At 37.4% G+C, this 27,855-nt stretch overlaps 1 protein-coding gene across 2 annotated transcripts in view; it reads right to left on the minus strand.

Annotated features, from left to right (window-relative positions):
- The window catches only part of LOC106882389 (MAM and LDL-receptor class A domain-containing protein 1), a 234,860-nt gene that overhangs the window by 13,610 nt on the left and 193,395 nt on the right, over positions 1–27,855 (minus strand). For both annotated transcript variants that reach the window (XM_089354751.1, XM_089354750.1), the window contains exons 118-135: positions 27,814–27,855; positions 25,070–25,307; positions 23,659–23,921; positions 22,695–22,776; positions 21,016–21,120; positions 20,019–20,156; positions 18,793–18,918; positions 17,698–17,828; positions 17,219–17,303; positions 15,125–15,244; positions 13,202–13,348; positions 11,180–11,280; positions 9,828–9,992; positions 7,979–8,072; positions 6,113–6,265; positions 3,999–4,133; positions 2,659–2,790; positions 1,112–1,245 (exon numbers count right to left, since the gene is read on the minus strand). The exon at positions 27,814–27,855 is cut by the window's right edge and continues 215 nt beyond it. In XM_089354751.1, the coding sequence (XP_089210877.1) occupies positions 1,112–1,245; positions 2,659–2,790; positions 3,999–4,133; positions 6,113–6,265; positions 7,979–8,072; positions 9,828–9,992; positions 11,180–11,280; positions 13,202–13,348; positions 15,125–15,244; positions 17,219–17,303; positions 17,698–17,828; positions 18,793–18,918; positions 20,019–20,156; positions 21,016–21,120; positions 22,695–22,776; positions 23,659–23,921; positions 25,070–25,307; positions 27,814–27,855 (2,391 nt within the window). The remainder of the gene's footprint in view (positions 1–1,111; positions 1,246–2,658; positions 2,791–3,998; positions 4,134–6,112; positions 6,266–7,978; positions 8,073–9,827; positions 9,993–11,179; positions 11,281–13,201; positions 13,349–15,124; positions 15,245–17,218; positions 17,304–17,697; positions 17,829–18,792; positions 18,919–20,018; positions 20,157–21,015; positions 21,121–22,694; positions 22,777–23,658; positions 23,922–25,069; positions 25,308–27,813) is intronic.

Below are 27,855 nucleotides of genomic sequence, written 5' to 3' on the forward strand. Positions count from 1 at the left end.
AACGGAGAAAAAAGACAACAAGAAAAAAACAACAACGCAAGGACATAGTACATGCAAAGAATTAATAAGACGTTCAGAGAATGAAAGAAAGAAAGAGTGGTTGCTTTACGTTTTGAGCAAATCTCTTCTTTGGAAGCAGAAGACATAAGAAAGTCCAAAAGAAAAGGAAGAAAGAGGAAAAAAAAAATGCTAACAATCCACATGTACACATACACTCACACATACACACATGCACACACACACACATATGTATGTGTGTGTATATATATATATACATACATACATGAAATCAAAATCGTGATGGCACCTGTACCAGTGGAGCGCTAAGAGCACCGTCCAAGCATGATCATTGCCAGATCAGCTATCTGGCTTCCGTACCAGTGGCAAGTAAATAGCGCCATTTGAGCGTGATTGTTACCAGCGTCGCCTTACTGGCACTTGTGCCGGTGGCACATGAAAAAACATTTGAGTGAGATCGTTGCCAGTGCAGCTTGACTGGCTCCTGTGCAGGTGGCACGTAAAATACACCATTTTGAGCTTGGCCGTTGCTAGTACTGCCTGACTGGCTTTGTGCTGGTGGCGCGTAAAAGCACCCACCACACTCTTCAGCAATATGCTGTGCTTAAATAAAAGACCTATCAAGCCAAGTGAAATTGTAGTCATGGCAGATACTGGTGTCATGCAAATGGCACCCATGCCAGTGGTACATAAAAGCACCCATTACACTCTCGGAGTGGTTGGCATTAGGAAGGGCATCCAGCTATAGAAACCATGCCAAATCTGACTGGAGTCTAGTGCAGCCCCTTGCCAGCTCTAGTCAAACCATTCAACCCATGCCAGCATGGACAGCAGGTGTTAAATGATGATGATAATGATAACGATGAAGATGATAATATTTAGAACATAAATTATCACAAAATTTTGATGGAAGCTTTCCAGCTTACCAGCTTCAGTCAGACTCTCCAACCCATGCCAGCATGGAAAACAGACGTTAAAGGATGATGATGACTTTAAACAGAAAGTTTGTTTCATAAACCAGGTGTAACCTCTGGTGGGTTGGTATCAAAAGGGTTAAGAAAGAAGGTATTAACAATTAAGAAAATGATCTTACACTGAATCCACGTTCATGAGCTCCTATTTTCACAGATTGCTTAACCCAAGCGTTTCCAAGGTCCTTTTTCTGACTGTACAGATTTTTCAGAATTTTCCCAGTTACAGGGTCAATCATGTTAAGTTTCAAAATTCCTATAGATGAAAAGAAAAAAAAAATGGAGAAAATACTGATTCAGTTTAATATACAGAATAAATTATGTAAGTGTGTGTGTGGGCACACATGCACACATCCATACACACACACACAAATATATATATACATATATATATATATATATGTATATGTATATATATATGTATATATATGTATGTATATATGTATATATATATGTATATATATATGTATGTATATATGTATGTATATATATATATGTATATATATATATATGTACATATATACATATATATATATATGTACATAAACATGTATATATATGTATGCGCATATATATATATATATATATATATATATATATATATATATATATATATATATATATGTATATATGTATGTATATATATATATGTATGTATGTATATATATATATGCATGTGTATATATATATATATATATATATATATATATATATATATATATATATATATATATATATATATATATATATATGACTATGCTTCAAAAACCAGCTTGTTTGTTTACATATGACACATTATATATATATATATATATATATGTATATATATATATACATATATACATATGTAGTATCGGCAAAATTGTCCAAATTTTAGATTCAGTTTTGAACTTTTGTATCTCAGGAATGTTTTAAGGTAACTTAATGGAATTATCAAAGGTTTTTTCAACACAATTGGACTCTACTTTGAGCAAGAAAAAATGTTGATAACTCTCCAAGCTTACCAGAAGAATCATGATGAAGTTGACTATGGATGAAAATGACATTTTCGGAAATAATTAACCATTGCTCAGGATTGAGAATTCATAAAGGATTGGAATAAAGTTCAAATGGAAGCTTATTTCAAAGTGCCAGAGATAATTCTGGCTTAAATTCTACCTGTTAGGCATCAAGAGTTGCTCCTCTTTTGGCAATGACTTCTCAACTCGCTTCTTGGCTGCACCACAAGCTTTCATAATGAATTCCTCATCATTCTGACCAGTTCATTCCAGATGATAAGTCTAAAGGGTTCAAATCGGGTGATGAAGGAAGCCAAGTGGCCTTAACCCCAAACCTGTTTCCAAACCCACCCCTGAGAATTTTTTGAGCCACTGCACTTGTGTGACAAGGAGCCCTATCTTGCTGGAATGTAAGCTTAAAGTTCTTAGTGATCTTGTAGGGGGTTTCCTTTGTCTCTTGCCTCAGAATATTCAGAAAGAATTTAGGTCTTTACATCTTTCAAAACCTGAATATCACAAATTCCTGTCAAAATTCTCACCCTTCTCAAAGATGATCAGCAGAATCTTCTTGCCACAGAAGTATTTACTTGTATTAACTAAGTAAATACAAGCTGGTGCACCATTTAGATATGATATAATAGCAAAAAAAAAAAAAAAAAAATTGCAATTACCAATATCATCCCCAGACAGGAATATGTAAAACTCTATAACGCAGTTCTTTCCAGTCTCTCCATATGGTCTTGTACTCATTACAGCTGGAGTTCCATAAATACCACTGTTGATAAACACTCTCATATATTTCCCTGTGATTAAATGATGCAAAAAAAGAAAAGAAAACAGGAATCATATATTTAGTAAAATAATTGACTTTTAAGAATAAACCGTTTTTCATTTCAGTATACACAAATTATATCATGCACACTATGTTGATGCATGTGCATATACACACACACATAGATATAAAGCCACACATACATATTTACATATATATATATATATATATATATATATATATATATATATATATATATTACAATTAAAAGGGTAAAGGTTTATCAATTTATTAATTTATTAATAAATTAACAATTAATAATTTTTGCCAAGCCCTTCGGTATGTAAACACCATTATCGGTGGAGAACTTATTTAAAAGTTCTTATACATTTATAAACATAATTAAGGGATCAGCAAATAGTTGCTTCACCACATACCGAAGTTCAGAAATAATTTCTGAACTTCGGTATGTGGTGAAGCAACTGTTTGCTGATCCCTTAATTATGTTTATATATATATATATATATATATATATATATATATATATATATATATATCATCATCATCATCATCGACATCGTAAAACGTCTGTTTTCCATGCTGGCATGGGTTGGACGGTTTGACTGGGCTCTGGGAAGCCTGGAGGCTGCACCAGACTTCAATCTGATCTGGAAGAGTTTCTACAGCTGGATGCCCTCCTTAATGCCAACCACTCTGAGAGTGTAGTGGGTGCTTTTTACATGCCACCGGCACAGGGGCCAAATGGGGCTGGCATCGACCACATTTGGATGGTGCTTTTACGTGCCACTGGCATAGGAGCCAATATATGTATATGTGTGTGTATATATATATATGTATATATATATATATATATATATATATATATATATATATATATATATATACATATATGTATGTATGTATATATATGCACATATACATGCACACATGGATATATTTACAGACATACACACATACTCTCACACACATACACACAGACACACACACAGACATACACATAAATATAAACCTACATACATATAAACATATTATATGTACACATATACGGACATATATTTACGCATATATGCACACACATATGTACTGACGTATGTACACACAAGCACATAAATATAAAAATTTACATTTATGCATATATATATATATATATGCATATATATATATATAGACACATACACATACACACTGACATCAACAAAGAAAGCTTTTTAGACTTACCTTTAATGCTGTTGGTGGTGTGATCTTTTGCAGGCCCAATTTTACCCATAGTATCACCTTGGTGAGAGGCCCATTTAAATTTTCCTATACTGTAATCCGTCCAACCACAAAGGCCAGATTCAAAATCACAATCTCCTACATGAAAGGAAATTAAAGAAACAGTAAAATTAAATGAAGCCTTTTTATTTTAAAACAAAGCTAGATATATTTTCATTAACTAAATTTAATTAACAATTGCAGCATGGAAGGTGTTTATAAGCCATTTAAAATAACACACAAAAACCGTGGCTTATAAACACCTTCCACGCTGCAATTGTTTTCGTTCCAGCACACGATCTCAGATCGGGTCACTTGCTATGCAAGTACATCTCTGTAAATTTTATCAAATTTAGATTAATGTTGTAAATTAAAGATGAAAAAATTAGCTGTCCCTTGCAAATGAGTATGACCTAGGAGTTTGTACCAGGCTTTTGAGAGAAAAAAACTGGGTATATAAGGCATCAGATATAGTGTGCAAGAGAGAAGACTGCACTGGTATGGTCATGTGATGTGTATGAATGAAGGCAGTTGCATCAAGAGGTGCTGATCTCTAATTGTAGAGGGAACATGTGGAAGGGGTAGACCCAGGAAGATATAGGATGTAGTGGTGAGGAAGGATCTACAGATGTTGAGACACACAGATGGGATGATAGGGGACTGAGACTCCCGGTGGTTTGTTGTGGTTGAGAAAACACTGCAGGTTAAGTAAAAACATGGTTGTTCTTGCATACAGGCCTGTCCCCTGCATTCCTTTCTCCAGCTGAGCATTCCTGACCTTGTGGGCTTGTAGGTGTTGGTGTCACGTAAACGTACCCCTGCTGGTGCTACCTAAAAGCACCCAGTAAACTCTGTAAAGTGGTTGGCATTAGGAAGGTTATCCAGCCATAGAAACCATGCCAAAACAGACATGGAACCTGGACAGCTCTTCAGCTGACCAGCTCCTGTCAAGCCATGCAACCCTTCCCAGCATGCATTTCGTTCAATTTTGTGTTCTGAGTCCCAATTCCACCGAGGTCAACTTTGCCTTTCACCCTTTTGGAGTCAATAAAATAAGTACCAGTTGAGCACTACAGTTGATGTGATCAACTTAACCCCTCTCCTCCAAATTGCTGGCCTTGTGCCAAAATCTGAAACCAACATTAACCCTTCAGCATTTAAACCAGCCATACCTGGCTCAAACATTGTACCTGTTTTATGTCCAAACTAACCAGATCTGGCCTCTCACACCTAACATACAATGTTATTCTAAAAATATAAAATTACATCATTGTAATTTTGAAGCTTTGAGATAATGCTTGATTAAGTGCAAATAATGTGGCTGAATAAACATTGCATTGACAAGATAATCTGAATGCTAAAGGGTTTAACAAAGATACATTAATTTAAAGTACAGAAATAAAAAAAATGTAAAGGAGTGGCTGTGTGGTAAGTAGCTTGCTTACCAACCACATGGTTCCGGGTTCAGTCCCACTGCGTGGCACCTTGGGCAAGTGTCTTCTACTATAGCCTTGGGCCGACCAAAGCCTTGTGAGTGGATTTGGTAGATGGAAACTGGAAGAAGCCCGTCGTATATATGAATATATATATACATATATATATATATATATATATATATGTGTGTGTATGTGTGTGTGTGTGTGTGTGTGTGTATGTTTGTGTGTCTGTGTTTGTCCTCCCACATCCAACATCGCTTGACAACCGATGGTGGTGTGTTTATGTCCCTGTAACTTAGCGGTTCAGCAAAAGAGATCGATAGAATAAGTACTAGGCTTACAAAGAATAAGTCCTGGGGTCGATTTGCTCGACTAAAGGCGGTGCTCCAGCATGGCCACAGTCAAATGGCTGAAACAAGTAAAAAGAGAGTACTGATGGAAAATTTTTTTCAGGAGCCCCCAAAATAGTATTGTGGATCCCCAATTTAATATTTTGTTATGTGGACCTCCAAAAATCTTGTATGGATTCTCAGGGGTCATATAGATCCTCAGGAGTCATATTGACCTTCAGGGGCTATATGGACTCTGGTTGAAAACCACTGCTTCACATGAAAGTAATATAGATTTCTTAAACAAGCATACCGCAAACATCTTCATCAGATTTATCATTGCAATTCTTCTCAAAATCGCACACATTGGTATATTGAATACATCCAGTCCCATCTCTGCATGAGTATAATCCAATGGGACAAGGTCTCGGAGTTGTCTTTGGTTCTGTTCCATTGGGAAGCTTTTCTGAAAAATGAAGAGATTTCAAATCATATAATTTTTAAGCATTTAACCAATTGCTTGTCCAAACATTTTCTGATCATATGTCATTAAATTTTGTTTTAAATATTATTCCAAACACGAAACAATATCATTATGTTTGTTTAACCCTTTCGCTATCAACTTGGCCAAAACTGGCTCTGGCACTGTAGTACAAATATCTTGTTTTCATAAGCTTTGAATTAAAATATTCCACCAAACCTTAGTCACTATTTATGTTCCTAACACTAGCTGAATGATAACTAAGTTATTTTACTAAATTCTTTGTTATATTTAAAATAATTGAAAGAAACACAGAGCACCTTAATATAAATACAGTAACTAAAGGGTTAAAAACTGTTTGGAGGTGTTATTTTGGGTAAGTTAGGAGGGCAATTTGGTGGAGTTTTGAAGCAAAACCTATTTTTCTGATGTTTTTGCTTATTCATCTATCACTTGTTCATCTGATGAGATGTGTGACTGAATGATTAGGGTGTTGGACTTATGATCGTAAGATTGTTGTTTCAATTCCTGGACTGGGTGACATGCTGTGCTCTTGAGCAAAACCCTTCATTTCATGTTACTTAAGTCCACTCAGCTAGCAAAGATTAGTTACCCTGTGATACACACACACACCATGGAAAGCAGGAAAAGTGGCCTTTATGAGACCATAGGGTATAAGAGGCATCAGATGTTGTGCGCAAGAGAAAATACTGCACTGGCTTGGTCATATCATGTGATCTTTAAGTACTGGACCTCACTGAGGAAATGACAAGGGATCGGGAGTTTTATGGTGATTTGCTGTACTTGGTAAGATGCATCAAGCTAAGTAGAATTGCACTCATCCATACATACAAGCTTGTCCTTTACAGATGTCAGTGCCACATAAATGCACTCATGCCAGTGTTACTTAAATGCACCACCTGTGCTGGTGGCATGTAAAAAGCACCCAGCATACTCTGTAAAGTGGTTGGCATTAGGAAGGGCATCAAGCTGTTGAAACTATGCCACAACAGACAAGCGGAGTCTGGACAGCTCTTGTTAAACCGTCCAACCCATGCCCTGGAAAACAGACATAATCGTGATAGCACCTGTACCAGTGGAGCGTTAAGAGCACCGTTCGAGTGTGATCGTTACCAGCGTCGCCTTCCTGACACTTGTGCCGGTGGCACATGAAAAGTCATTCGAGCAAGATCATTGCCAGTGCCGCTGGACTGGCTCCTGTGCGGGTGGCACATAAAATACACCATTTTGAGCATGGCCGTTGCCAGTACCGCCTGACTGGCCTTCGTGCCGGTGGCACGTAAAAGCACCCACTACACTCTTGGAGTGGTTGGCCTTAGGAAGGGCATCCAACTGTAGAAACTCTGCCAGATCAGATTGGAGCCTGGTGTAGCCATCTGGTTCACCAGTCCTCAGTCAAATCGTCCAACCCATGCTAGCATGGAAAGCGGACGTAAAACGATGATGATGATGATGAATGATGAATGATGATGATGATGATGATGATGATGATGATGAACAATCCACAGCATACATAGATCAAAATTGAGCTCTTTGGCCCACGGGGGCCTAGTGTGCTCATGCTTTAAGATGGCACAGGTGGCACCCTAATATTTCTGCAATATCACTAAAAACTAATTTACTTTACAGTTCTTATTCTTTACATAATTTTATCTATATAACACATGTAATACTTACCATTGTTGTCACTGATGTCACAGCCAGGTAAGAAAGAGACATCATCCAAAGCTATATCACTGCTATATCCACCGATAATACTTTCAAATACCACCTGAAACGATAAGAAAATAAAAAATTTAGAATAACCAGTGTTGTTCTGTTGGAACTGAATATTGTAAGAATTTTTATTTAGCAAAATATATTTTTACAGGGAGAAAAGATAGAGAAAGAAATTAAAAGTATAAAAGATTGAATTACCAGGGAAATCTCCCTGGAATTACTTCACCAAGGGAGTGGCTGTGTGGTAAGTAGCTTGCTTACCAACCACATGGTTCTGGGTTCAGTCCCACTGCGTGGCACCTTGGGCAAGTGTCTTTTACTATAGCCTCGGGCCGACCAAAGCCTTGTGAGTGGATTTGGTAGACAGAAACTCAAAGAAACCCGTCGTATATATGTATATATATATATATATGTATATATGTGTGTGTCTGTGTTTGTCCACCCAACATCACTTGACAACCGATGCTGGTGTATTTACCTCCCTGTAACTTAGCGGTTCGGCAAAAGAGACCGATAGAATAAGTACTAGGCTTCCAAAGAATAAGTCCTTGGGTCGATTTGTTCGACTAAAGGCGGTGCTCCAGCATGGCCGCAGTCAAATGACTGAAACAAGTAAAAGAGTAAGGAAATAAGAATGAAGAAAGAAAAGCAGGAGATTAAGCAGCAAAAGATGTAGGAAGAGGGAGTAACAGATTGTACACTACAGTCTAATTGGTGTTTTCAGCTGTGCCTCATGGATATATATAAGATAACTGCAAGGCTGTTGCTGCAGAGAATGGCCAGGGACACATGCTGCAATGTGGACGAACATGGCCTAGTAGTTAGAGCAGCAGACTTGCAGTTGAGGGATCGCGGGTTTGAATCTCAGACTGGGTGATGTGTGTGTTTATGAGCGAAACACCTAAGCTACATGTGGCTCCGGCAGAAGGTAATAGCGAACTTCTGCTGACTCTTTCGCCACAACTTTCTCTCCCTTTTTCCTCCAGCATCTATCAGCTCAATTGCGACAGATCGGCGTCCCATCCAGGTCGGGAACCTATATGCCAATGAAACCATGACACCAAGAAACCGGCCCTTATAAGTCGGGCATTACTTGAGAAAGAACAAACAACAGCATGCTGCAATAGTCACTCCTCGTGGCAATCATTTCTCAGACAGGTTGCTATCATCCTGACTTTGTGGAGGAAACCAGTAGTGTGGGGTCTGAGAACATGTGAGATTTTGACAGCAACCTATACAGACAGATCAGTCAGATCGTCCAACCCATGCCAGCATGGAAAGCGGACGTTAAACGATGATGATGAGGATGATACACACACACACACACACACACACACACACATTACATGCATAAACACATACATACAAACATACACACCCGCATTATATACTTACATACATACATATATACACACATTACATACATATATACATACATACATACAAACACACACATTACATACATATATAGACATACATATTACATACATACATACATATATACACACATTACATACATATATACATACATACATACAAACACACACATTACATACATATATAGACATACATATTACATACATACATACACATTATATACATATAGACACACACATATTACATACACACATACATACACACATTACATTTTGGTTTATTTGTCCACCAAAGTTCTTTTATCACACGTTCTGTGACCTTTTTTTCGATGATTCTTTGTCCCATGTGTTTCCTTTTGTCTTACCCGTTTCCTCTTGTCTTACCTGTTCCATATACGTATATAAATTTATAAAAAAACAGTAAATCTCACCTGGAATTTTTGGTTTGATGTCAGCTGTACGTCTGCTCTCTCCCAGTAATCAGCAACATGACCTGTTTTCGTCCACAATTTTTCATATTTTCCAAATACAGATGTCCGGGTATAGACATTAAGCGTTCCCATTTGAAAGCCGTTCATGTGATAAAAGAATCGTATCTAAAAGGGGACAGAAAGACAAACAATAATAAGACGCATTACCTTCATCTGAGGACGTAAAGTAAGGTTACCTGTTGCAAAAAATATGGGCAGCGTGCTTTGTCAATTCTTACCCTATATTTCTTATGTTTCATTCATAAAAATATTATTTATAATAATACATTATTTCTATTTGTTTAGTTATATGAACACATGATATTAGAGAAAAATGAATGTAAGAGTTGAAAGAAATTGGAATAAGGAAAAACAGAATTATTTCATTAAATATTTGTTGTTTCTAGAAGCTGAATGTACAACTGTTAAAAAACAAAAATTGCCAGCAAAACATTGAAAAATTGTAGCAAATATACTTACAATTTGTTATATCTATCCTTTTTTTTATGGCTAGAGAGCTAGAGCTAAAAACTACATTAATTTATTAAAAACTTGCACAGCATTTCGCCCTTTGCTTGTCCAAATCATTTTTGTAAGTTTGTCCCAAAAATCCATGCATGTTTTCAGACTTTTTATTCCTTATTTCATACATTCCGGGTTATGTAAAGCTTTCCTTTCATAAGTCTTAAGTTACTCTGGTGGCAGTTGAAAGAAATTGAGAATGGGTTGCATATGTGACACATGGAAGCTAGGGAAATATGTCCTATGCATCACGTGATACATGGGACAGGCGGAGGGCTAAATACTGCTTGAAACTGAAAGAATGTCTGGTAGAAAGAACAGGAGTGTATATTAGAATTACAATATAATTTGACTGTGGAGGTGCAATGGCCCAGTGGCTAGGGCAGCTGACTCAGTCTTAGGATCGTGGTTTCGATTCCTAGACCGGGCGTTGTGAGTGTTTATTGAGCAAAAACACCTAAAGCTCCATGAGGCTCCGGCAGGGGATGGTGGCGAACCCTGCTGTACTCTTTCACCACAACTTTCTCTCACTCTTACTTCCTGTTTCTGTTGTGCCTGTAATTCAAAGGGTCAGCCTTGTCACACTGTGTCACGCTGAATCTCCCCGAGAACTACGTTAAGGGTACACGTGTCTGTGGAGTGCTCAGCCACTTGCCCGTTAATTTCACGAGCAGGCTGCTCAGTTGATTGGATCAACTGGAACCCTCGACGTCGTAAGCGACGGAGTGCCAACAACAACAACAACCACATAATTTGACAGCAATTCTTAAGCATAATAAAAAGATCTTTACCCAGCACTCATTGCTTGATGGAGGTCCAATTACTGGACTATAGAGACGAGCTTTTTCACCTTTCTTACGTGGAGATGATGCTTCAGTATATATGTAGTAACCTGAAATAAACAAGGATTTTAAGATGTAAATTCTTTGAAAAACTATTTCAATTATCTTATATTATTGTTTTAACATAAATATCTTTTGTTAATTGAGATGTATAGTGTAGAACAGGGGCATGTTTTTTTATCTTTAACAGATAAGAGTGACATGCAGCAACACGTATGTGTCACCCTTGTGGTGACACACAGAAGTACCTGTGTGGCATCACATAAAAGCGTCTGTCTGGCATCATGTAAAAGCATCTAATTTCTTTACTGCCCACAAGGGGCTACACACAGCGGGGACAAACACGGACAGACAAAGGGATTAAGTCGATTACATCGACCCCAGTGCAAAACTGGTACTTACTTTATTGACCCCGAAAGGATGAAAGGCAAAGTCGACCTCGGCACAATTTGAACTCAGAATGTAACGGCAGATGGAATACCGCTAAGCATTTCGCCTGGTGTGCTGACGTTTCTGCCAGCTCACCGCCTTGTATCATGTAAAAGCATCTGTGTGGTGCCACATAAAAGCATGCAGTGCACTCTGTAAAGTGGTTGGCATTAGGAAGGGCATCCAGCCATAGAAACCATGCCAAATCAGACTGGAGCGTGGTGCAGCATCTCCCACCAGCTTGCCAACTCTGGTCACACCGTTCAACCCATGCTGGCATGGATAACGGATGTTAAATAATGATGGTGATGATGATGAACTTTTTCAGTCAGTGAACTGTGGCTATGAAGAGTTTTGGGCGAACAAGTCAACCATAGTACTTTTAAATCTGCTACATATTCCATCAGTTTCTTTTGCTGAACCGCTAAGTTACAGGGTGGGGGTGGGGGTGGACATAAACAAGCTAGCACCAGTTAAGCGATGGAGGAGGGGACACAAATACAAAGGCACACACACACACAAACACGCACACACACACACACACACACACACACACACACACGCACACACACACATGACAGGTTTTTTTTTTCAGTTTCTGTCCAACAAATCCATTCACAAGGCTTTGGTCAGTCTACTACTAAGGCTTTGGTCAGGCCATAGTAGTAGAGACTTGCCCAAGGTTCCATGTAGTGGGACTGAACCTGAACCTTACCACACAGCCACACCTCCACCTATGCTCCAATTGACCCTTTTATATCCTCTAATTGACCCTTTTCTATCTTCACTTAAGGAAGAACCAAAAAATTGAGATTGTGGATATCGAAAAGGCTACAGCAAGATTTGAACTCAGAATGTAAGAATTGGAACATACCAAAAGGCATCCAAGTTCATGGTCTTGCAGTGCCATTCATCTATTGCCATTGAATTTGTATATTTTCATTTTTTATCTTTTACTTCTTTCAATCATTAGACTGTGGCCATGCTGGGGCAGCACCTTGAATTTTAGCTGAATGAATTGACCTCAGTGCTTAGTTCGATTTCTCTTTAAACCTTTTACTTATTCTATCAGTCTCTTTTGTTAAACCACTAAGCTATGGGGATGTAAACGCACCAACACTGGTTGTCAAGTAGTGTGAGGGACAAACACAGACACAAAGACTCACACACACACACACGATGGGCTTCTTTCAGTTTCCATCTACCAAATCCACTCATAAGGCTTTGGTCAGCCCAAGGCTAAACTGGAAGACACTTTCTCAAGGTGCCATACAGTGGGACTGAACCCAGAAGCAAACTTTTTACCACACAGCCATGGTAATATTTTTTAATTGATCCTCCAAAAATGAATGGTAAAGTTGATCTTGGCAAGATTTGAACTCAGAGCATAGAGAACCAGATCAATTAGAGTGAGGAATTCTGTCCCATGTGCTAACAGCTTTGTTAATTTGTCTCATCTAATATTTAGCACCAACCCATCATCCACCAGCGTATAAAAAAAGGCAAAATAATGTAAATATATATTGGTAGAAATTAAATCACCTGTTCCAGTTCCTGTAGAATGGTCTCTTTTTGGTCCTGTAGAATATGAAAGAGTTTCTCCACTTGTACGCGTCCAATCAAAGTCATCATTCCAATCTTGACTCCAGTCACAGAGACCAAAATCAAAATCACAACTGTTAAATTCATCTAGAAAAATAAGAATTAAAATTAAGTTTTTAAAACGAAAAAAATAAAGAAACTATCTCTAAAGGCAAGTTTACTAAACCAATTTTGTTGTGGCCTATTTGATGAGAGGTTTCTGTAAAGAGAAATTTTCTTCTGTTTCACAGAGTTTATCTATATTCTTCACTGGTTCTGTTATGATCTGTGAGTTGTCTCGCTTGACTATGACTTACTTTCAGGTGTTTTTTTTACACCAGGTGCATTGCAAATATATTCTCTTACACCTAAAAAGTGGAGGCGCAATGGCCCAGTGGTTAAGGCAGTGGACTCGCAGTTGGAGGATCATGGTTTCAATTCCCAGACCGGGTGTTGTGTGTTAATTGAGTGAAAACATTTAAAGCTCCATGAGGCTCCGGCAGGGGGTGGTGGCAACCCCTGTTGTACTTTTTCACCCCAACTTTCTCTCACTCCTGTTTCTTGAGTAAAGCTGCGATGGACTGGCGTCCCGTCCAGCCGGAGGGAACACATACGCCATAGAAACCAGGAAACCGGGCTCATGAGCCTGGCTAGGCTTGAAAAGGGTGCATAAATAAATAAATAAAAAAAACTTATTCAATTAGTTTCTTTCACCAAATCACTTATTAAAAGGATGTTTATGAACCACAACTAAAACTAAATTATCTGTAATATTGGGTTGGGGAGGGAGCTGTGTGGAAGAAATACGACTTTTGGGGTTTAATTTTAATGATTGTAGATGCGTAAAAACTTCAGCTGCTGCAGATGAACAGAAGACATCCACAGAAAAGGAGTTTTAACTATATATATATATATATATATCATCATCATCCAGTGTTTTAAATCTGGATTTTGTCCCCATTGACGGGGGTGGCCAGATCTACCTCAATGCCATAGCAACTGAGGTAGGCAGGTGCAGCCCACCCTAACGTTTGGGCTGGCTGATGCCCATTCTCCTTTGCTATCATGAGGCTTTTTTGGAGCTGGATTTTCTATGGGAAAACATGCCCTTGCTTACCCCCAACCTCAGTTTCTAGACATGAGTGGTCCCAAGACCAAGGCCTCTACCGTGATTTTTAAGAGATGTGGTGGAAAACTAGCTCAGGAAGGCAGGGATGCTACTCCCTGAGATCCCTTTCAGAGCCCCCCTACCTCAAATTATAAACAAATATTTTCAAATATTAGTTTCAAATTTTGGCACAAGGTCAGCAATTTGGGGGGAGGGGGTAAGTTGAGTACATCCCCCCCTCCCCCCTTCAGTACTCAGCTGGTAATTATTTCATTGACCCCCCAGAGGATGAAAGGCAAAAATCAATGGCAGGATTTGAACTCAGAATGAAAAGAAAAATTAAATGCTGTTCTATATGAGGAATTATGTCCATTATTTACATTATTTACATTTGATGGATATTTGTCCTCATCTTGTTTGTAGTTAACACAACGTTTCGGCTGATATACCCTCCAGCCTTCATCAGGTGTCTTGGGGGAAATTTTGAACCTGGATTCTCATTCCTAAGGTATTTTGTGATGTTATTATTATTATTATTATTATTATTATTATTGTTATTATTATTATGATTATTATTATTATTATTATTATTATTATTATTATTATTATTATTCAGGTCACTGCTTGGAATCATACTCGGAATCTTGGGGTTAGTAGCCCGCGCTCTTAACCACTACGCCATATACCCGTGGCATGCTAACGATTCTGTTAGCTCGCCACCTTAATATTTTCAAATGTCAGTGCACAAAAAATATATATTAATATGTGATACATACCACAGTCATTTTCATCGCTACCATCACCACAATCATTGCTAAGATCACAGATTTGGGAAGAATCGATACAAGCTTTGTTCTTACAGTGGAACTCATATTTTTCGCAATGTTCTTCTGGCTCTAAAAATATGATAAAGAGGTTGTTTTATCAATACTGTCTGAGAATTCTTTATACTTTTCTTTTTAAAAAGAAATAATTTAACTTTGCTGGTAACATGAAATGATTTACAACTGAAGTTTCAACTACTAATAAAATTTTACATATGCCAATGTACAGACTATCATTTTTCTGTTTGTTAACACAAAAAATTCACCTATATATATATATATATATATATATATATATATATATATATATATATATATATATACATATATATATATATATATATATAAGAGAGTCACTGAAGAGGTTGCAGGATGTGTGATGAAAGATTTAAGACAAAGGGCACTATAACAAGAACAATAAAAGTTGAAGTGAAGAATAAATATATAGTGTTTGTGTTTATTTGGCAAAAAAAAAATGACCATCCCGAAATATAACAATATATATATATATATATATATATATATATATATATATATACAGGGTGTCCACGGTCTGGATACATGGAGTAAATAAAATCATGATATAAACAATTAAATATAAGAAATAATAATTTCTTAAAGTATGTGTTAATCCCCAAGTACCCAGGCTTTGTGGACACCCTAAGGTTGAACAGACAGAACACAACAAGGAGAAGAAGTTAGACGAAAGCTGAGCAAACGAGAAACTAGATGAAAACTTAATGGATGCGAAATATAGACAAAGACACGGTACATGGACTATTCACAGCTGAGTTTTCCTCGTCAGTCAATGAGCCAAAATATCATCGTCGTTTCGTGCCATTATCATTGAGACCACTCAATCTTGGAGGCACCAGTGTTGTTATTATGCTACCGGGAAAAAGCTAGTGAATGTATACTGAGACAGAAACAAACAAGACAATATATATATAAATACAACAGACAAAGAATGATGCATATATAACAGCATGAAGCCTTACGACTATATACAACAGAAGAAAAGAATAATAATAATTATGCAAATACCACAAATACATACATGCATACATATATATATATATATATATATATATATATATATAGTTATCGCCAAACCAACATGGCAGTCCCAAAATTAGGACTCTATATATATATATATATATATATATATATATATACATATATATATATGAAGTGAGCAATAGGTAATAAAATATCAAATGACATACATGGGAGAGAGAGGAGAGGGAAGAGGGAGTGAGAGGGAAGAGGGAGTGAGAGGGAAGAGGGAGAAAAGGAGGGAAAAAGAGGGAGAAAAGGAGGGAAAAAGAGGGAGAAAAGGAGGGAGGTAGAAAGAGAGTGTGAGGGAGAGAATAAGTAACATCCACCAACTTTTTGGGAAAAAATTAAGCTTTTTTAAAACTAATAAATCTCATAAAAAATGCCATCTGTTAATTATGATTAATACGCATGATAACTCATTACTGAATTTGGAAAACATCCCAAAACATGTTGCTTTTAGAGTTTCAGTATTTTTTCTACCTGTTCTACAATCAATTTGTTTTACTATCAATTTAATTTTTGCTCTAACAATTTAATTCTTCGACTAATGATTTAATTGTTTGACTAACAGTTTAATTGTCCGATTTTCAAATTAACTGTTCTACTGTTATTTTAATTCTTCTACTAACAGTTTAATTGTTCTACTACCGATTTAAATTTTGTAACAATTTAATTATTCAAATGACAATTTAAACAGACTGAAAAATAAAATGGTATAAGAGGATTGAGGAATTACGTTATAATGATATAATTATATGAAAATTCAATTATTAAATAAAGGATTTCAAATGAGACTTTGGATATCCATACTCTCAGTAGGTCATGCTTGGGAATTCAGCTGGAAAGTGTAATGGTAGCTGCTTTTGATAGGGTCCTTTGGAGGAGGTACTTGAAAATGTTAACCCTGTAACCCTCTCAGGAACATTGAGCAGAGAAAATAGATAGATAGATGGATGTAAGGGGTAGAAAAATGCAATAGAAACTTACTTGGGAAATTACAATCAGTCAGGGTGATATCATCAATGGCCACATCACTTCTTAGTGAAAACGAACGGGTTCCATAAAACATAAGCTGAGGAAATAGAATGAAAAGAAACACACTAGTAATGAATGAATAATCTTTTTACTGATGGTCAGTTAAATAAGAAACTATGTTTGTATGGATGTGTAAAATGTCAGCTGAAGATGGCATGATTTCAGCTTGATATATATAATGCAGTTTGGTCAAATTAGCTTCTCCTTATAGAGGAAAGAGGAATAGAAAAAAAATCCTGAATTAGCTATTGAATTAATGTGATAATAGAATGATAGCTGTCCCAGGATGTAGTCAGTAAAAACGATCTGTAAAATTAGATATAAGGGTTTTAATCTAAGCTATGTAAGTTTTATCAGAGGCAAAAATGGTTTAAAAAAAAAAAAAACTGGTCGACTGTGGTATAGAAATATCTTTAACTTTTCAAACTTACTCGGAATGGTCTGGAAACTTTTCCAATGGCAACCGTTGCTTGTTGCCACACGTTTGATTTATGTGTATATCTCATCAGTGAGGTAATGATATCACTTTCATGAAGTTCTACATTAATATTATTGGAAAAACCTATTGAAAGAAAAGGAAAATTAATATCATTGGAATAACCTTTTGAAAGAAAAGGAAAAGAGCAGTGTGTAATATATATATATATATATATATATATATATATATATATATATATATATATATATATATATATACATATGTATATATGTGCCAGACCCTAGCCTCCCACAAGAGAAAGTGCCACCAGAAAGTACATTCTCTTTAAACGTTAAGACCAGTGTAGGTAAGGTCTTCCTTGGTTTAGTTGAAAGACACTTCCTCTGTACCAATAGATTCAACAAAATATTTAATAGACATACTCTGAGATTATCCTTTAGCTGTGCACATGGTGTAAAAAAGATTTTAGTACATCGGCCCGGACCCGAGGCTGAGGCAGGATGCTTATATATGACTTTATTTATTATATATATATATACGCTTGTATATGTCTTTATTCCACTCCGATTTTCTTTCAATTAGTTTCAAAAACAATGAATGAATTAAATAATTTTGTCCTTATCAAGTTCATAACATCTTGGGCAAGTGTTTTCTACTATAGCTTCAGGCTGACCAAAGCCTTGTAAATGGATTTTGTAGACAGAAACTGAAAGAAGCCTGTTGTATATATATATATATATATATATATACACACATATATGTGTGTATGTATGTATGTATGTATGTATGTATGTATGTATGTATGTATGCATGTATGTATGCATGTATGTATGTATGTATGTGTCTGTGTTCGTCCCCCATCAATGCTCAACAACTGGTGTTGGTGTGGTTATGCCTCCATAACTTAGTGGTTTGGCAAAAGAAATTGATAGAATAAGTACCAGGCTTAAAAGGAAAAAAAAATGTACTGGGGGTGTTGATCCATTCTACTAAAAATTCTTCAAGATGGTATCCCAGCATGACAGAAACAAGTAAAAGGCATATGAAAAGCTTTAATTTTTGTTGAAAAGTAAAGGCTACTACATACTCTTTGATGATATATAGTACCAGAAGTTCAGCTGACACGTGGAACTGGTCTGTCGAATGACTCTATTTTCTAGGCTTGCATGCTGTGTTCCTGTTCCATTGCTTGAGTGAATATATGCAAACCATCCTGCAAGAAAAGAAAGACAGTGATAATAACAAAAATGGTAACACTTGGCAACACGAACCACAGTCAGTTTACTCTTATAACCCCGTCCACCCCACTCCTGATCCACTGCTTGTATCCTCTCTAGCTTCTTGAGGGTTTTGCTCTGGCACTTCACTGCCGCCATCTTATCTTGTTTCTAGATACTGCCATCAGGTCAGTTTTAATATATACCAGATAAAGGCCAATGAAAGAAATTTGGGTAATTTAAGAATTAAGGAAGCTATACTCATACACAGACTAGGATCCCAAATTAACAACAGGCTGAAGGTTGGTAATCAATATATTATTTAGCTACATCTGGATGCGTGTAGGTTCATTCTTAATAACATGCTCATTTATTGTTTATAACAAAAAAAAAAGGGGAAAAAAAGAAGGAAAAAAAAAAGGGAAGCTGCACGTATAACACATAACTTAGAAGCAGTGCTACAGGTGTACCAACACACATGACATTGAGACATAGTCGACCTCACACACTTCTCATGAGGAATTCTGGAAGGAGCTTCGTGAGGCCACTACTGAGATACTTCCGAAAAAAAGAAAAGCTGTTGGAAAACCGATTATAGCAGCGACTCCATCTAAGACTATCTGAAGAAGGAATTGTGTTCCGAAATATCAACGGACTATAGATAACTAAATTACGACAGGTATATAGTCCATTTTTTTGTATTATAGTGCATTGTTGTACCATTCAATATTTTCTACTCTATACCAAATAGAATATTTGGGCTGAATATGGCCAATTTAAATGCTAAAGGGTTAACTAGTGGGTCAGTTGTGTTTCCTAAATTCCTTTCATCATTATCTGATTGTCTGATTAACAAAGTGATTTAGTAAGCGATCAATTTGTTGGTTAAATAGCTAACTAATAAATAATAAAGATATGAAATTGAACCAGCGTATGTGCTTATTTTGGCAAAAATGGCCCTTCCAAGATACAACAAAATCTACTTCAACACATGAGTTCACATCAACAATTTTGCAAACTAAATAAAAATATTGTATAAATGTTCAAAGTTTATTGATATAAAAGACGATAATGTAAAAATAAAAATAATACTAACCATTAGCAGTTCCCATAGTATGGTCAATACTTGGTCCGCTCTCAGTGGCATTATTTCCATTTCTTCCTCGCACCCATTCAAATGAGCCACGGCTAACATCATTCCAGGTACACATATCATCTTCAAATGTGCAGGAACCTGTTCAAAAGAAATATCTTATATGAGGCTCATATTCACTTTTTCTGGACTGTTACAATAACAAAGAGGTTGTATTGCTTAGCGGTTAGGGTGTTGCACTCATGACTGCAAAGTAGTGGGTTTGATTCCTGGACTGGGTGGTACATTGTGTTCTTGAGCAATTTTCTTCATTTTACCTTCGTTCTACGACCACTTTGACATCTGATGTGTGACACAGTATGACCCTGCACTGGCAATGTTGATTTGATGGATACGGCGAGCTTATGTGACAATAATGACAGTGACAAGACATTAGCAGTATGATGACAGTGACAAGATGATGACGATGACGATGGCAATGATGAGGGTGATATTGTTAATGATGATGAAGACAATAGTGACAGCGAATGGCAACATTAATGAAAATGATGACGGTAATGATAATTACGATGATGATACTGCTAACAAGGACAGCAATAGTGATTGCAGTAACTACAATGATGGTAATGATGATGATGATGATGATGATGACGATGACGATGATGATGATGACAGTAATGATGACTCCAATAAGGACATCGACGGTGCTAATGATGACAATGATGATGATGATCATCATCATCAGCAATCTTGAACTGCCCAAAATATTATCGGTTTTTATTAAGCCATGCCGGTTACCAAGTGGCTACCACAGTGAAATAGCCACTTCCAGGTGTAGTAATAATGAAGGGGTCACCAATCTCAAAGCAGTTTCTATATATGGCCACCACAAATGAATTAAGCATGTTCTTCTGAACTGAAACAGTTGTAACTCATTGTAAAATTAAGGGAATAAACAATAAAAAAATGTTTATTAAAGCAAAAAGAAAATATTCGTTACCGCAATTATCTTCATCATCATAATCAGGACAGTCAAAAAGGAAGTCACACACCTTCTCATTTGATATCTTTAAACCAGATTTGCAAGTAAACTTTTGTTCTTTCACTAGAGAGAGAGAGAGAGAGAGAGAGAGAGAGAGAGAGAGAGAGAGATTAGAAAGAGATTAGAATTTTGTACTTCTTTGAAATGTCACTTCTGAAAAAGTCTCAAAACTTTTGGAAAGCACCTTGTATATCTTAGTATATATTTGTTTTAATAAGGAAAAGTTTGACAGTGACTTCCAAGTAAATGATTAAGGATACATACTTTTGAATACATAATTCTAATTATGAAAATTGCATGTGCATGGACACATAGTTTTCTTTCTTATTATCTCTATTTTCTACCTTGATAAAGAGCTTGTGTCCAAAACATCAATGTTTTTTCTTTCATTACCTGATCAAATACATTTGACTTTAAATCTATTTTTATACACTTCTATTCCACCAAATTATTTGTTGCCAATGTAGATCTACAATGGATTCTCTTGATTTTAGATTTTAATTATGAGTAATGAACACATAAGTCTGATTAAGAATGCATGTTTCTATGTCTGAAGGCAGAACTCATTGGATTACAAATCTTCTGTAATGACCTGTTAATGATTCTTGTAATTACTGCAATTATAACTGGTCATTATAGACTGGCTTCTAACCCTATCATTAATGATCTTATTTACAGTTAAATTTTCATTAGTTTAAGCATAGCCTTTTTGTGGTTTATGGGTTGCATATGGTGCTGATGAAAGAGCAATAACTCTTGAAATATGCATATACACCCATTACCTTTTCTTTTCTATCTTTGATCACATTAATTACATAGACATATTCACATAAAAAACGTTGTAAGTTTCAGTGCTGACTCTAGTTTCTCAAGAAAATCTGTAGAGATAACTTTAAGAAGTGATTGAATCGCACTGCTATCACAACAAGACACAGTTTTGACTACAAAGCCTTTAATATACTTTGTAATGTATTATGGCTGCATAACAAAATGCAATGTCCCTATCAGTAGCGTATGGTGGTTGTTGTATTGGGTGTGCTGCCACACCCAAAGCCACCAAATTTCAAGCAGGGGTACAACAAAAGTTTTCCATTAAGATTTGTGATTAAACTAACGAGCAATGTATTTACCATTTTTGATAGATGTGCAGTGCACACCTATCAAGTGAAGGCGCATGGCTCAGTGGTTAGAGCGTTGAGCTTGCGATCGTGAGGTTGCGAGTTTGAATCTCAGACCGGGCTGCGTGTTGTGTTCTTGAGCAAGACACTTTATTTCACGTTGCTCCAGTTCACTCAGCTGTAGAAATGAGTTGCGACGTCACAGTTGCCAAGCTGTATCGGCCCCTTTGCCATTCCCTTGGATAACATCAGTGGCGTGGAGAGGGGAAGCCGGTATGCATGGGTGACTGCTGGTCTTCCATAAACAACCTTGCCTGGACTTGTGCCTGGGAGGGCAACTTTCTAGGTGCAATCCCATGGTCAGTCATGACTGAAGGGGGTCTCAGCAATGTGCACCACCACATCTGGAATATACACCCCCTGGTCCCTACCAGCAATTAATCTTATTAAGTGTATATAATGTTTGTTTATGTGTACATTGACATGAATATTAACACTGATAACTCAATACAAACTTACCATTGGGGCATAGGCCCTTCATTAGCATCACATCATCAACGGCTATGCTTCCATTACTTCCAGCAATACTCCCGATAACCATCTGAAATAAACAGGAACACAACTTGTTGAATATTACTAAGGAAATATCTTTTACTCTTTTACTCTTTTACTTGTTTCAGTCATTTGACTGCGGCCATGCTGGAGCACCGCCTTTAGTCAAGCAAATCGACCTCAGGACTTATTCTTTGTAAGCCTAGTACTTATCCTATCAGTCTCTTTTGCCGAACCGCTAAGTTACAGGGACGTAAACACACCAGCATTGGTTGTCAAGCGATGTTGGTGGGGGACAAACACAGACACACAAACATATACACACATATACACATATATATATATATACACATATATATGACAGGCTTCTTTCAGTTTCCATCTACCAAATCCACTCACAAGGCTTTGGTCGGCCTGAGGCTATAGCAAAAGGCACTTGCCCAAGGTGCCACGCAGTGGGATTGAACCCGGAACCATGTGCCAGTGGAGTGTTAAGATCACCATCCGAGCGTGATCACTGCCAGAGCAGCTGACTGGCTTACGTGCAGGTAGCGCGTAAAAAGCAACATTCAAATGAGTTCGTTAACAGCATCGCCTTACTGGCACTGCCCTTGGATAACACCGGTGGCATGGAGAGGGGAGGTTGGTACGTATGGGCGACTGCTAATCTTCCATAAAGAACATTCCCTAGGCTTGTGCCTTGGAGGGGAACTTTCTAGGTGCAATCCCATGGTCATTCATGACCAAAGGGGGTCTTTACTCTTTTTTAAATACATATATAGACAAGAAGATAGATTGATATTACACGCACAAACACACAAGGGTCGGAGGAAAAGAAGCTGTGTAGGTGGTGTATATAACAACAAAACAAGAAAAGTTCTAGAAAGAATTCGGCAGAAGAAAATGTAAAAGAATTACGCCAATAACTTACTTCAAAGTTTATATACTGACTGCCAACAGCAACAAATTCTTCAACCCATTGGTTGCTGATACTGTTATTCCTTGTCCATATTGCATTAAGGGATCGGCCATGATAATGAGTGTAAATGGTAAGTAAACCAGCATCTGTGCCATACATGTAATGCCAAAAGTGGAAGCAGAAATATGGTGCTTCTTCATAAGGAACCATCTGAGATTCGAGGTAAGCAGCCCTGCCTTTATTTCTTTTGGTGGAATAAATATGAGCATAAGAACCTGAATAATAAAGAAAGGAAGAAAGAGAAAATGGAAGGAATTAACAGAAAAATGCATAAAGAGAAATATGCTCAGACACATAAAGGAGAGAGAGAGGGGGGAGGGAGAGAGAGGGTGAGGGAGAGAGAGGGTGAGGGAGAGAGAGAGAGAGAGAGAGAGAGAGAGAGAGAGAGAGAGAGAGAGTGTGGGGAGTGAACAGGAGAAACATTGAAATGTCAAACACATCAGTGTCAAATCAGCAATGCCAAATAAGTGGTGCCAAAGAGGCTGAGCCAAAATGTCTCATATAAAAAAAAATAATTGCTCCAACAAACAACAGAATGTCTACTGCAGAAAAGACCTTATAACCTTTGAACAGGCAAATCAAACATTTACACAATTTACCTTATTAAAACAGTATTGCTTATTAGTATTAATAGTATTAATTCTCAAGAATTCTTAATATTGGTACTATTCTTTTATTCTTTTGCTTGTTTCAGTCATTTGACTGTAGCCATGCTGGAGCACCACCTTAAAGGGTTTTAGTCGAAGAAACTGACCCCAGGACTTACTCTTTGTAAGCTTAGTACTTTTTGTAGTGGTCTCTTTTGCTGAACCGCTAGGTTATGGGGACATAAACGCACCAACATTGGTTCTTAAGCAATAGTGTGGGGACAAACACAGACACAAAGACACACACACATAAATATACAGACACACACATATAAGATGGGCTTCTTTCAGATTCTTATTTCTTTATTGCCCACAAGGGGCTAAACATAGAGGGGACAAACAAGGACAGACAAAGGGATTAAGTCGATTACATCGACCCCAGTGCATAACTGGTACTTATTTAATCGACCCCGAAAGGATGAAAGGCTAAGTTGACCTTGGCGGAATTTGAACTCCGAACGTAGCAGCAGACGAAATACCGTTATGCATTTCGTCCGGCATGCTAATGTTTCTGCCAGCTCGCCGTCTTATTTCAGATTCTGTCTACCAAACCCACTCACAAGGCTTTGGTCGGCCAGTGGCTATAGTAGAAGACACTTACCTAAGTGGGACTGAACCCGGAACCATGTGGTTGGGAAGCAAGCTTCTTACCTGTGTCTATGTTAATAAAATTAAAATTGAATAAATACTCTTATCAAAATTTGCAAGAGAAATACCTGATGAATCTCCTGCGGTATGATCAACTGGTGGTTCCAATTTGGTTCTCCTGTAGCGTCCTGTTCTGGTATTCCAATTCAAACTCCGGCCTACAGTAAGACGGTTGTTAAACCAGCCACAGAAACCATCTTCAAAGTTACAGGAAGCTAACGGTTCACAAGCTGTTCGGGAAACTTTGACATCGTCCAAAGCAATAATAACATGACTGTTGTAACCACGGATACCTTCGAATAAGACCTGGTTAAAAAAATAGAAAAATAAAATAGCACAAACGAATATTGATATATCTTAGCATCTCAGTATGTTTCTTTTCCTCTCCCTCACCCCCTCTCTCTCTCCTTCGCTCCCTCTCTCTTTTTCTCCCTCTCTCTTTATCTCCCTCTCTCTCTCTCTCTCTCTTCCTCTGTACATGTTTCATAGATTTGTCTATTATTCTTACTTGTTTCAGTCATTTGACAGCGGCCATGCTGTAGCATCACCTTAAAGGGTTTTAGTTGAAGAAATCTACACCAGGACTTACTCTTTGTAAGCCTGGTACTTATTCTATCAGTTTCTTTTGCTGATCTGCTAAGTTATGGGGACCTAAACACACCAGCATCAGTTGTCAAGCGATGCTGGGGGGACAAACAAAGACACACAAATACATACATATACACATCTATCTATATATATTGGGTTATCGGAAAAGTTTGTGCTGATTTTTAAAGGAAAAAAAAAGGTCAATAAATACTTGCCATTACATTTTTAATCAACCAAATATGAACCAGTTTGTTGCACAATGCGTCTCCATCTTTCCTTTAACTTGAAAATACCCTCTTCCCAGAATTGAGGTGGTTTCATGGCAAATAAGTCGAAAGGTAAGCTACTATAAATCGGCATGTACTTTTCGGACAACCCAATATATATAAATATATATGACAAGCTTCTTTCAGTTTCTGTTTTCCAAATCCATTCACAAGGCTTTAGTCATCCCAAGGCTATAGTAGAAGACGTTTGCCCAAGGTGCCATGCAGTCGGACTGAACCCAGAACCTTGTGGTTGGGAAGCAAGCTTCTTACCACACAACCATGCTTTTGTTTTCATTTGTTCTTGTTACTGGACTGATGATGTATGAACGTTCAGCTTTTGCCAAATGACCTGCACATATTAGCTTAGTCTCTCCATCAAATTGATGTTGTCTGAACAGGTGCACAGGTGCACAGGTGTACTACGTGTCAGGTGTTGAAGGGATTGCAGAGCAATGTGAAATGGAGTGATTTGCTCAAGAACACAATGCACTATCCGGTCTAGGAATTGAAATCATGATTGCGAGATCATGAGTGTAACACCCTAACCACTAAAGCCATGCACCGTCACATACACACACACACACACACATGTATACACATATATATATACACATGTATATACATGTGTGTATTTGTGTAACTTTCTCCATTTTTGATGTCCTTGTTTTCGTATACAATCGCTGCTTTCTTCCAAGGAATCTAATACTCTTAGCTTAGTTTTTCCTTGGGGCTGGCCAGATTGGAGCAATCTTGAGTATAACCAGCCGAAATTGCAAAGATAATCTTGAACTTGACTGAGGAAAGAAAATGCCGAATGACTTGTCCTTGTTTTCCTTGTATCGTCTGTCTGGATGTTTTGTTGTCCCTTTCTTGTATCACCTAACTGTCTGGATGTTTTGTGTTCTTGTCCCATTTTATATTATTTATATATATATATATATATATATATATATATATATATATATATACACACACACACACACACAGTCACACAAACACACACTCATACCTTGCTGCAAACATCTTACCACCTCCTGCGAAATTGCTGGCCTTGTGCCAAAATTTGAAACCAATGTTGTTAGCCCTTTAGTGTTCATATTTCTCAGTCAAATGTAATGCTTATCTGTTGACATTGTTTTGAATTAATCATGGCTTATAGGTGTAGAAGTGGCTGTGTGGTAAGTAGCTTGCTTCCCAACCACATGGTTCTGGGTTCAGTCCCACTGTGTGACACCTTGGGCAAATGTCTTCTATTATAGCTTTGGGCCGACCAAAGCCTTGTGAGCGGATTTGGTAGACGGAAGCTGAAAGAAGCCCGTCGTATATATGTATATGTATATGTATGTGTGTGTATATGTTTGTGTGTTTGTGTTTGTCCCCCCTCCACCATCGCTTGACAACCGATGCTGGTGTGTTTACGTCCCTGTAACCTAACCTAGTAGTTCAGCAAAAAGTGACCGGTAGAATAAGTACTAGGCTTACAAAGAATAAGTCCTGGGGTCGATTTGCTCAACTAAAGGCAGTGCTCCAGCATGGCCACAGTCAAATGACTGAAACAAGTAAATAAATGAGTATCTTGTAGCTTTGAGATTTTGATGATGTGATTGTTTATTCTTACAATGACATTGTAGGGTAGGTGTGAGAGGCCAGATCTGGCCAGTTTGCTCATAAGATGGGTAGAATATTTTGGCCTGATATGGCCAGTTTAAATGCAAAATGGTTAAGTTAACAACACTAGCATAGCTAGAGTGTATGCTGCCCAGGGTGGCTCTTCCATTTGCCACACCCTGACCCCACAAAAAAACACATATTGCCTCAGCAATAGCCCACAATAGGATGAAAAGTGCTGCCCCTTTAAAAGTGCTGTCTGGGATGGACTGCCTCTCCCACCAACCAGCTACTCTAGTGGTTAAGAAACTTCTAATATGCAGTTTGAAATGTTTTGAAATGCTTACCTGGAATGGTGTCTGGGAATTGATTGAAACTGTAGCTAAACG

The sequence above is a fragment of the Octopus bimaculoides genome, chromosome 7 (genome assembly GCF_046866305.1).
Source record: "Octopus bimaculoides isolate indiv1 chromosome 7, ASM4686630v1, whole genome shotgun sequence".
Taxonomy (NCBI): Eukaryota; Metazoa; Mollusca; class Cephalopoda; order Octopoda; family Octopodidae; genus Octopus; species Octopus bimaculoides.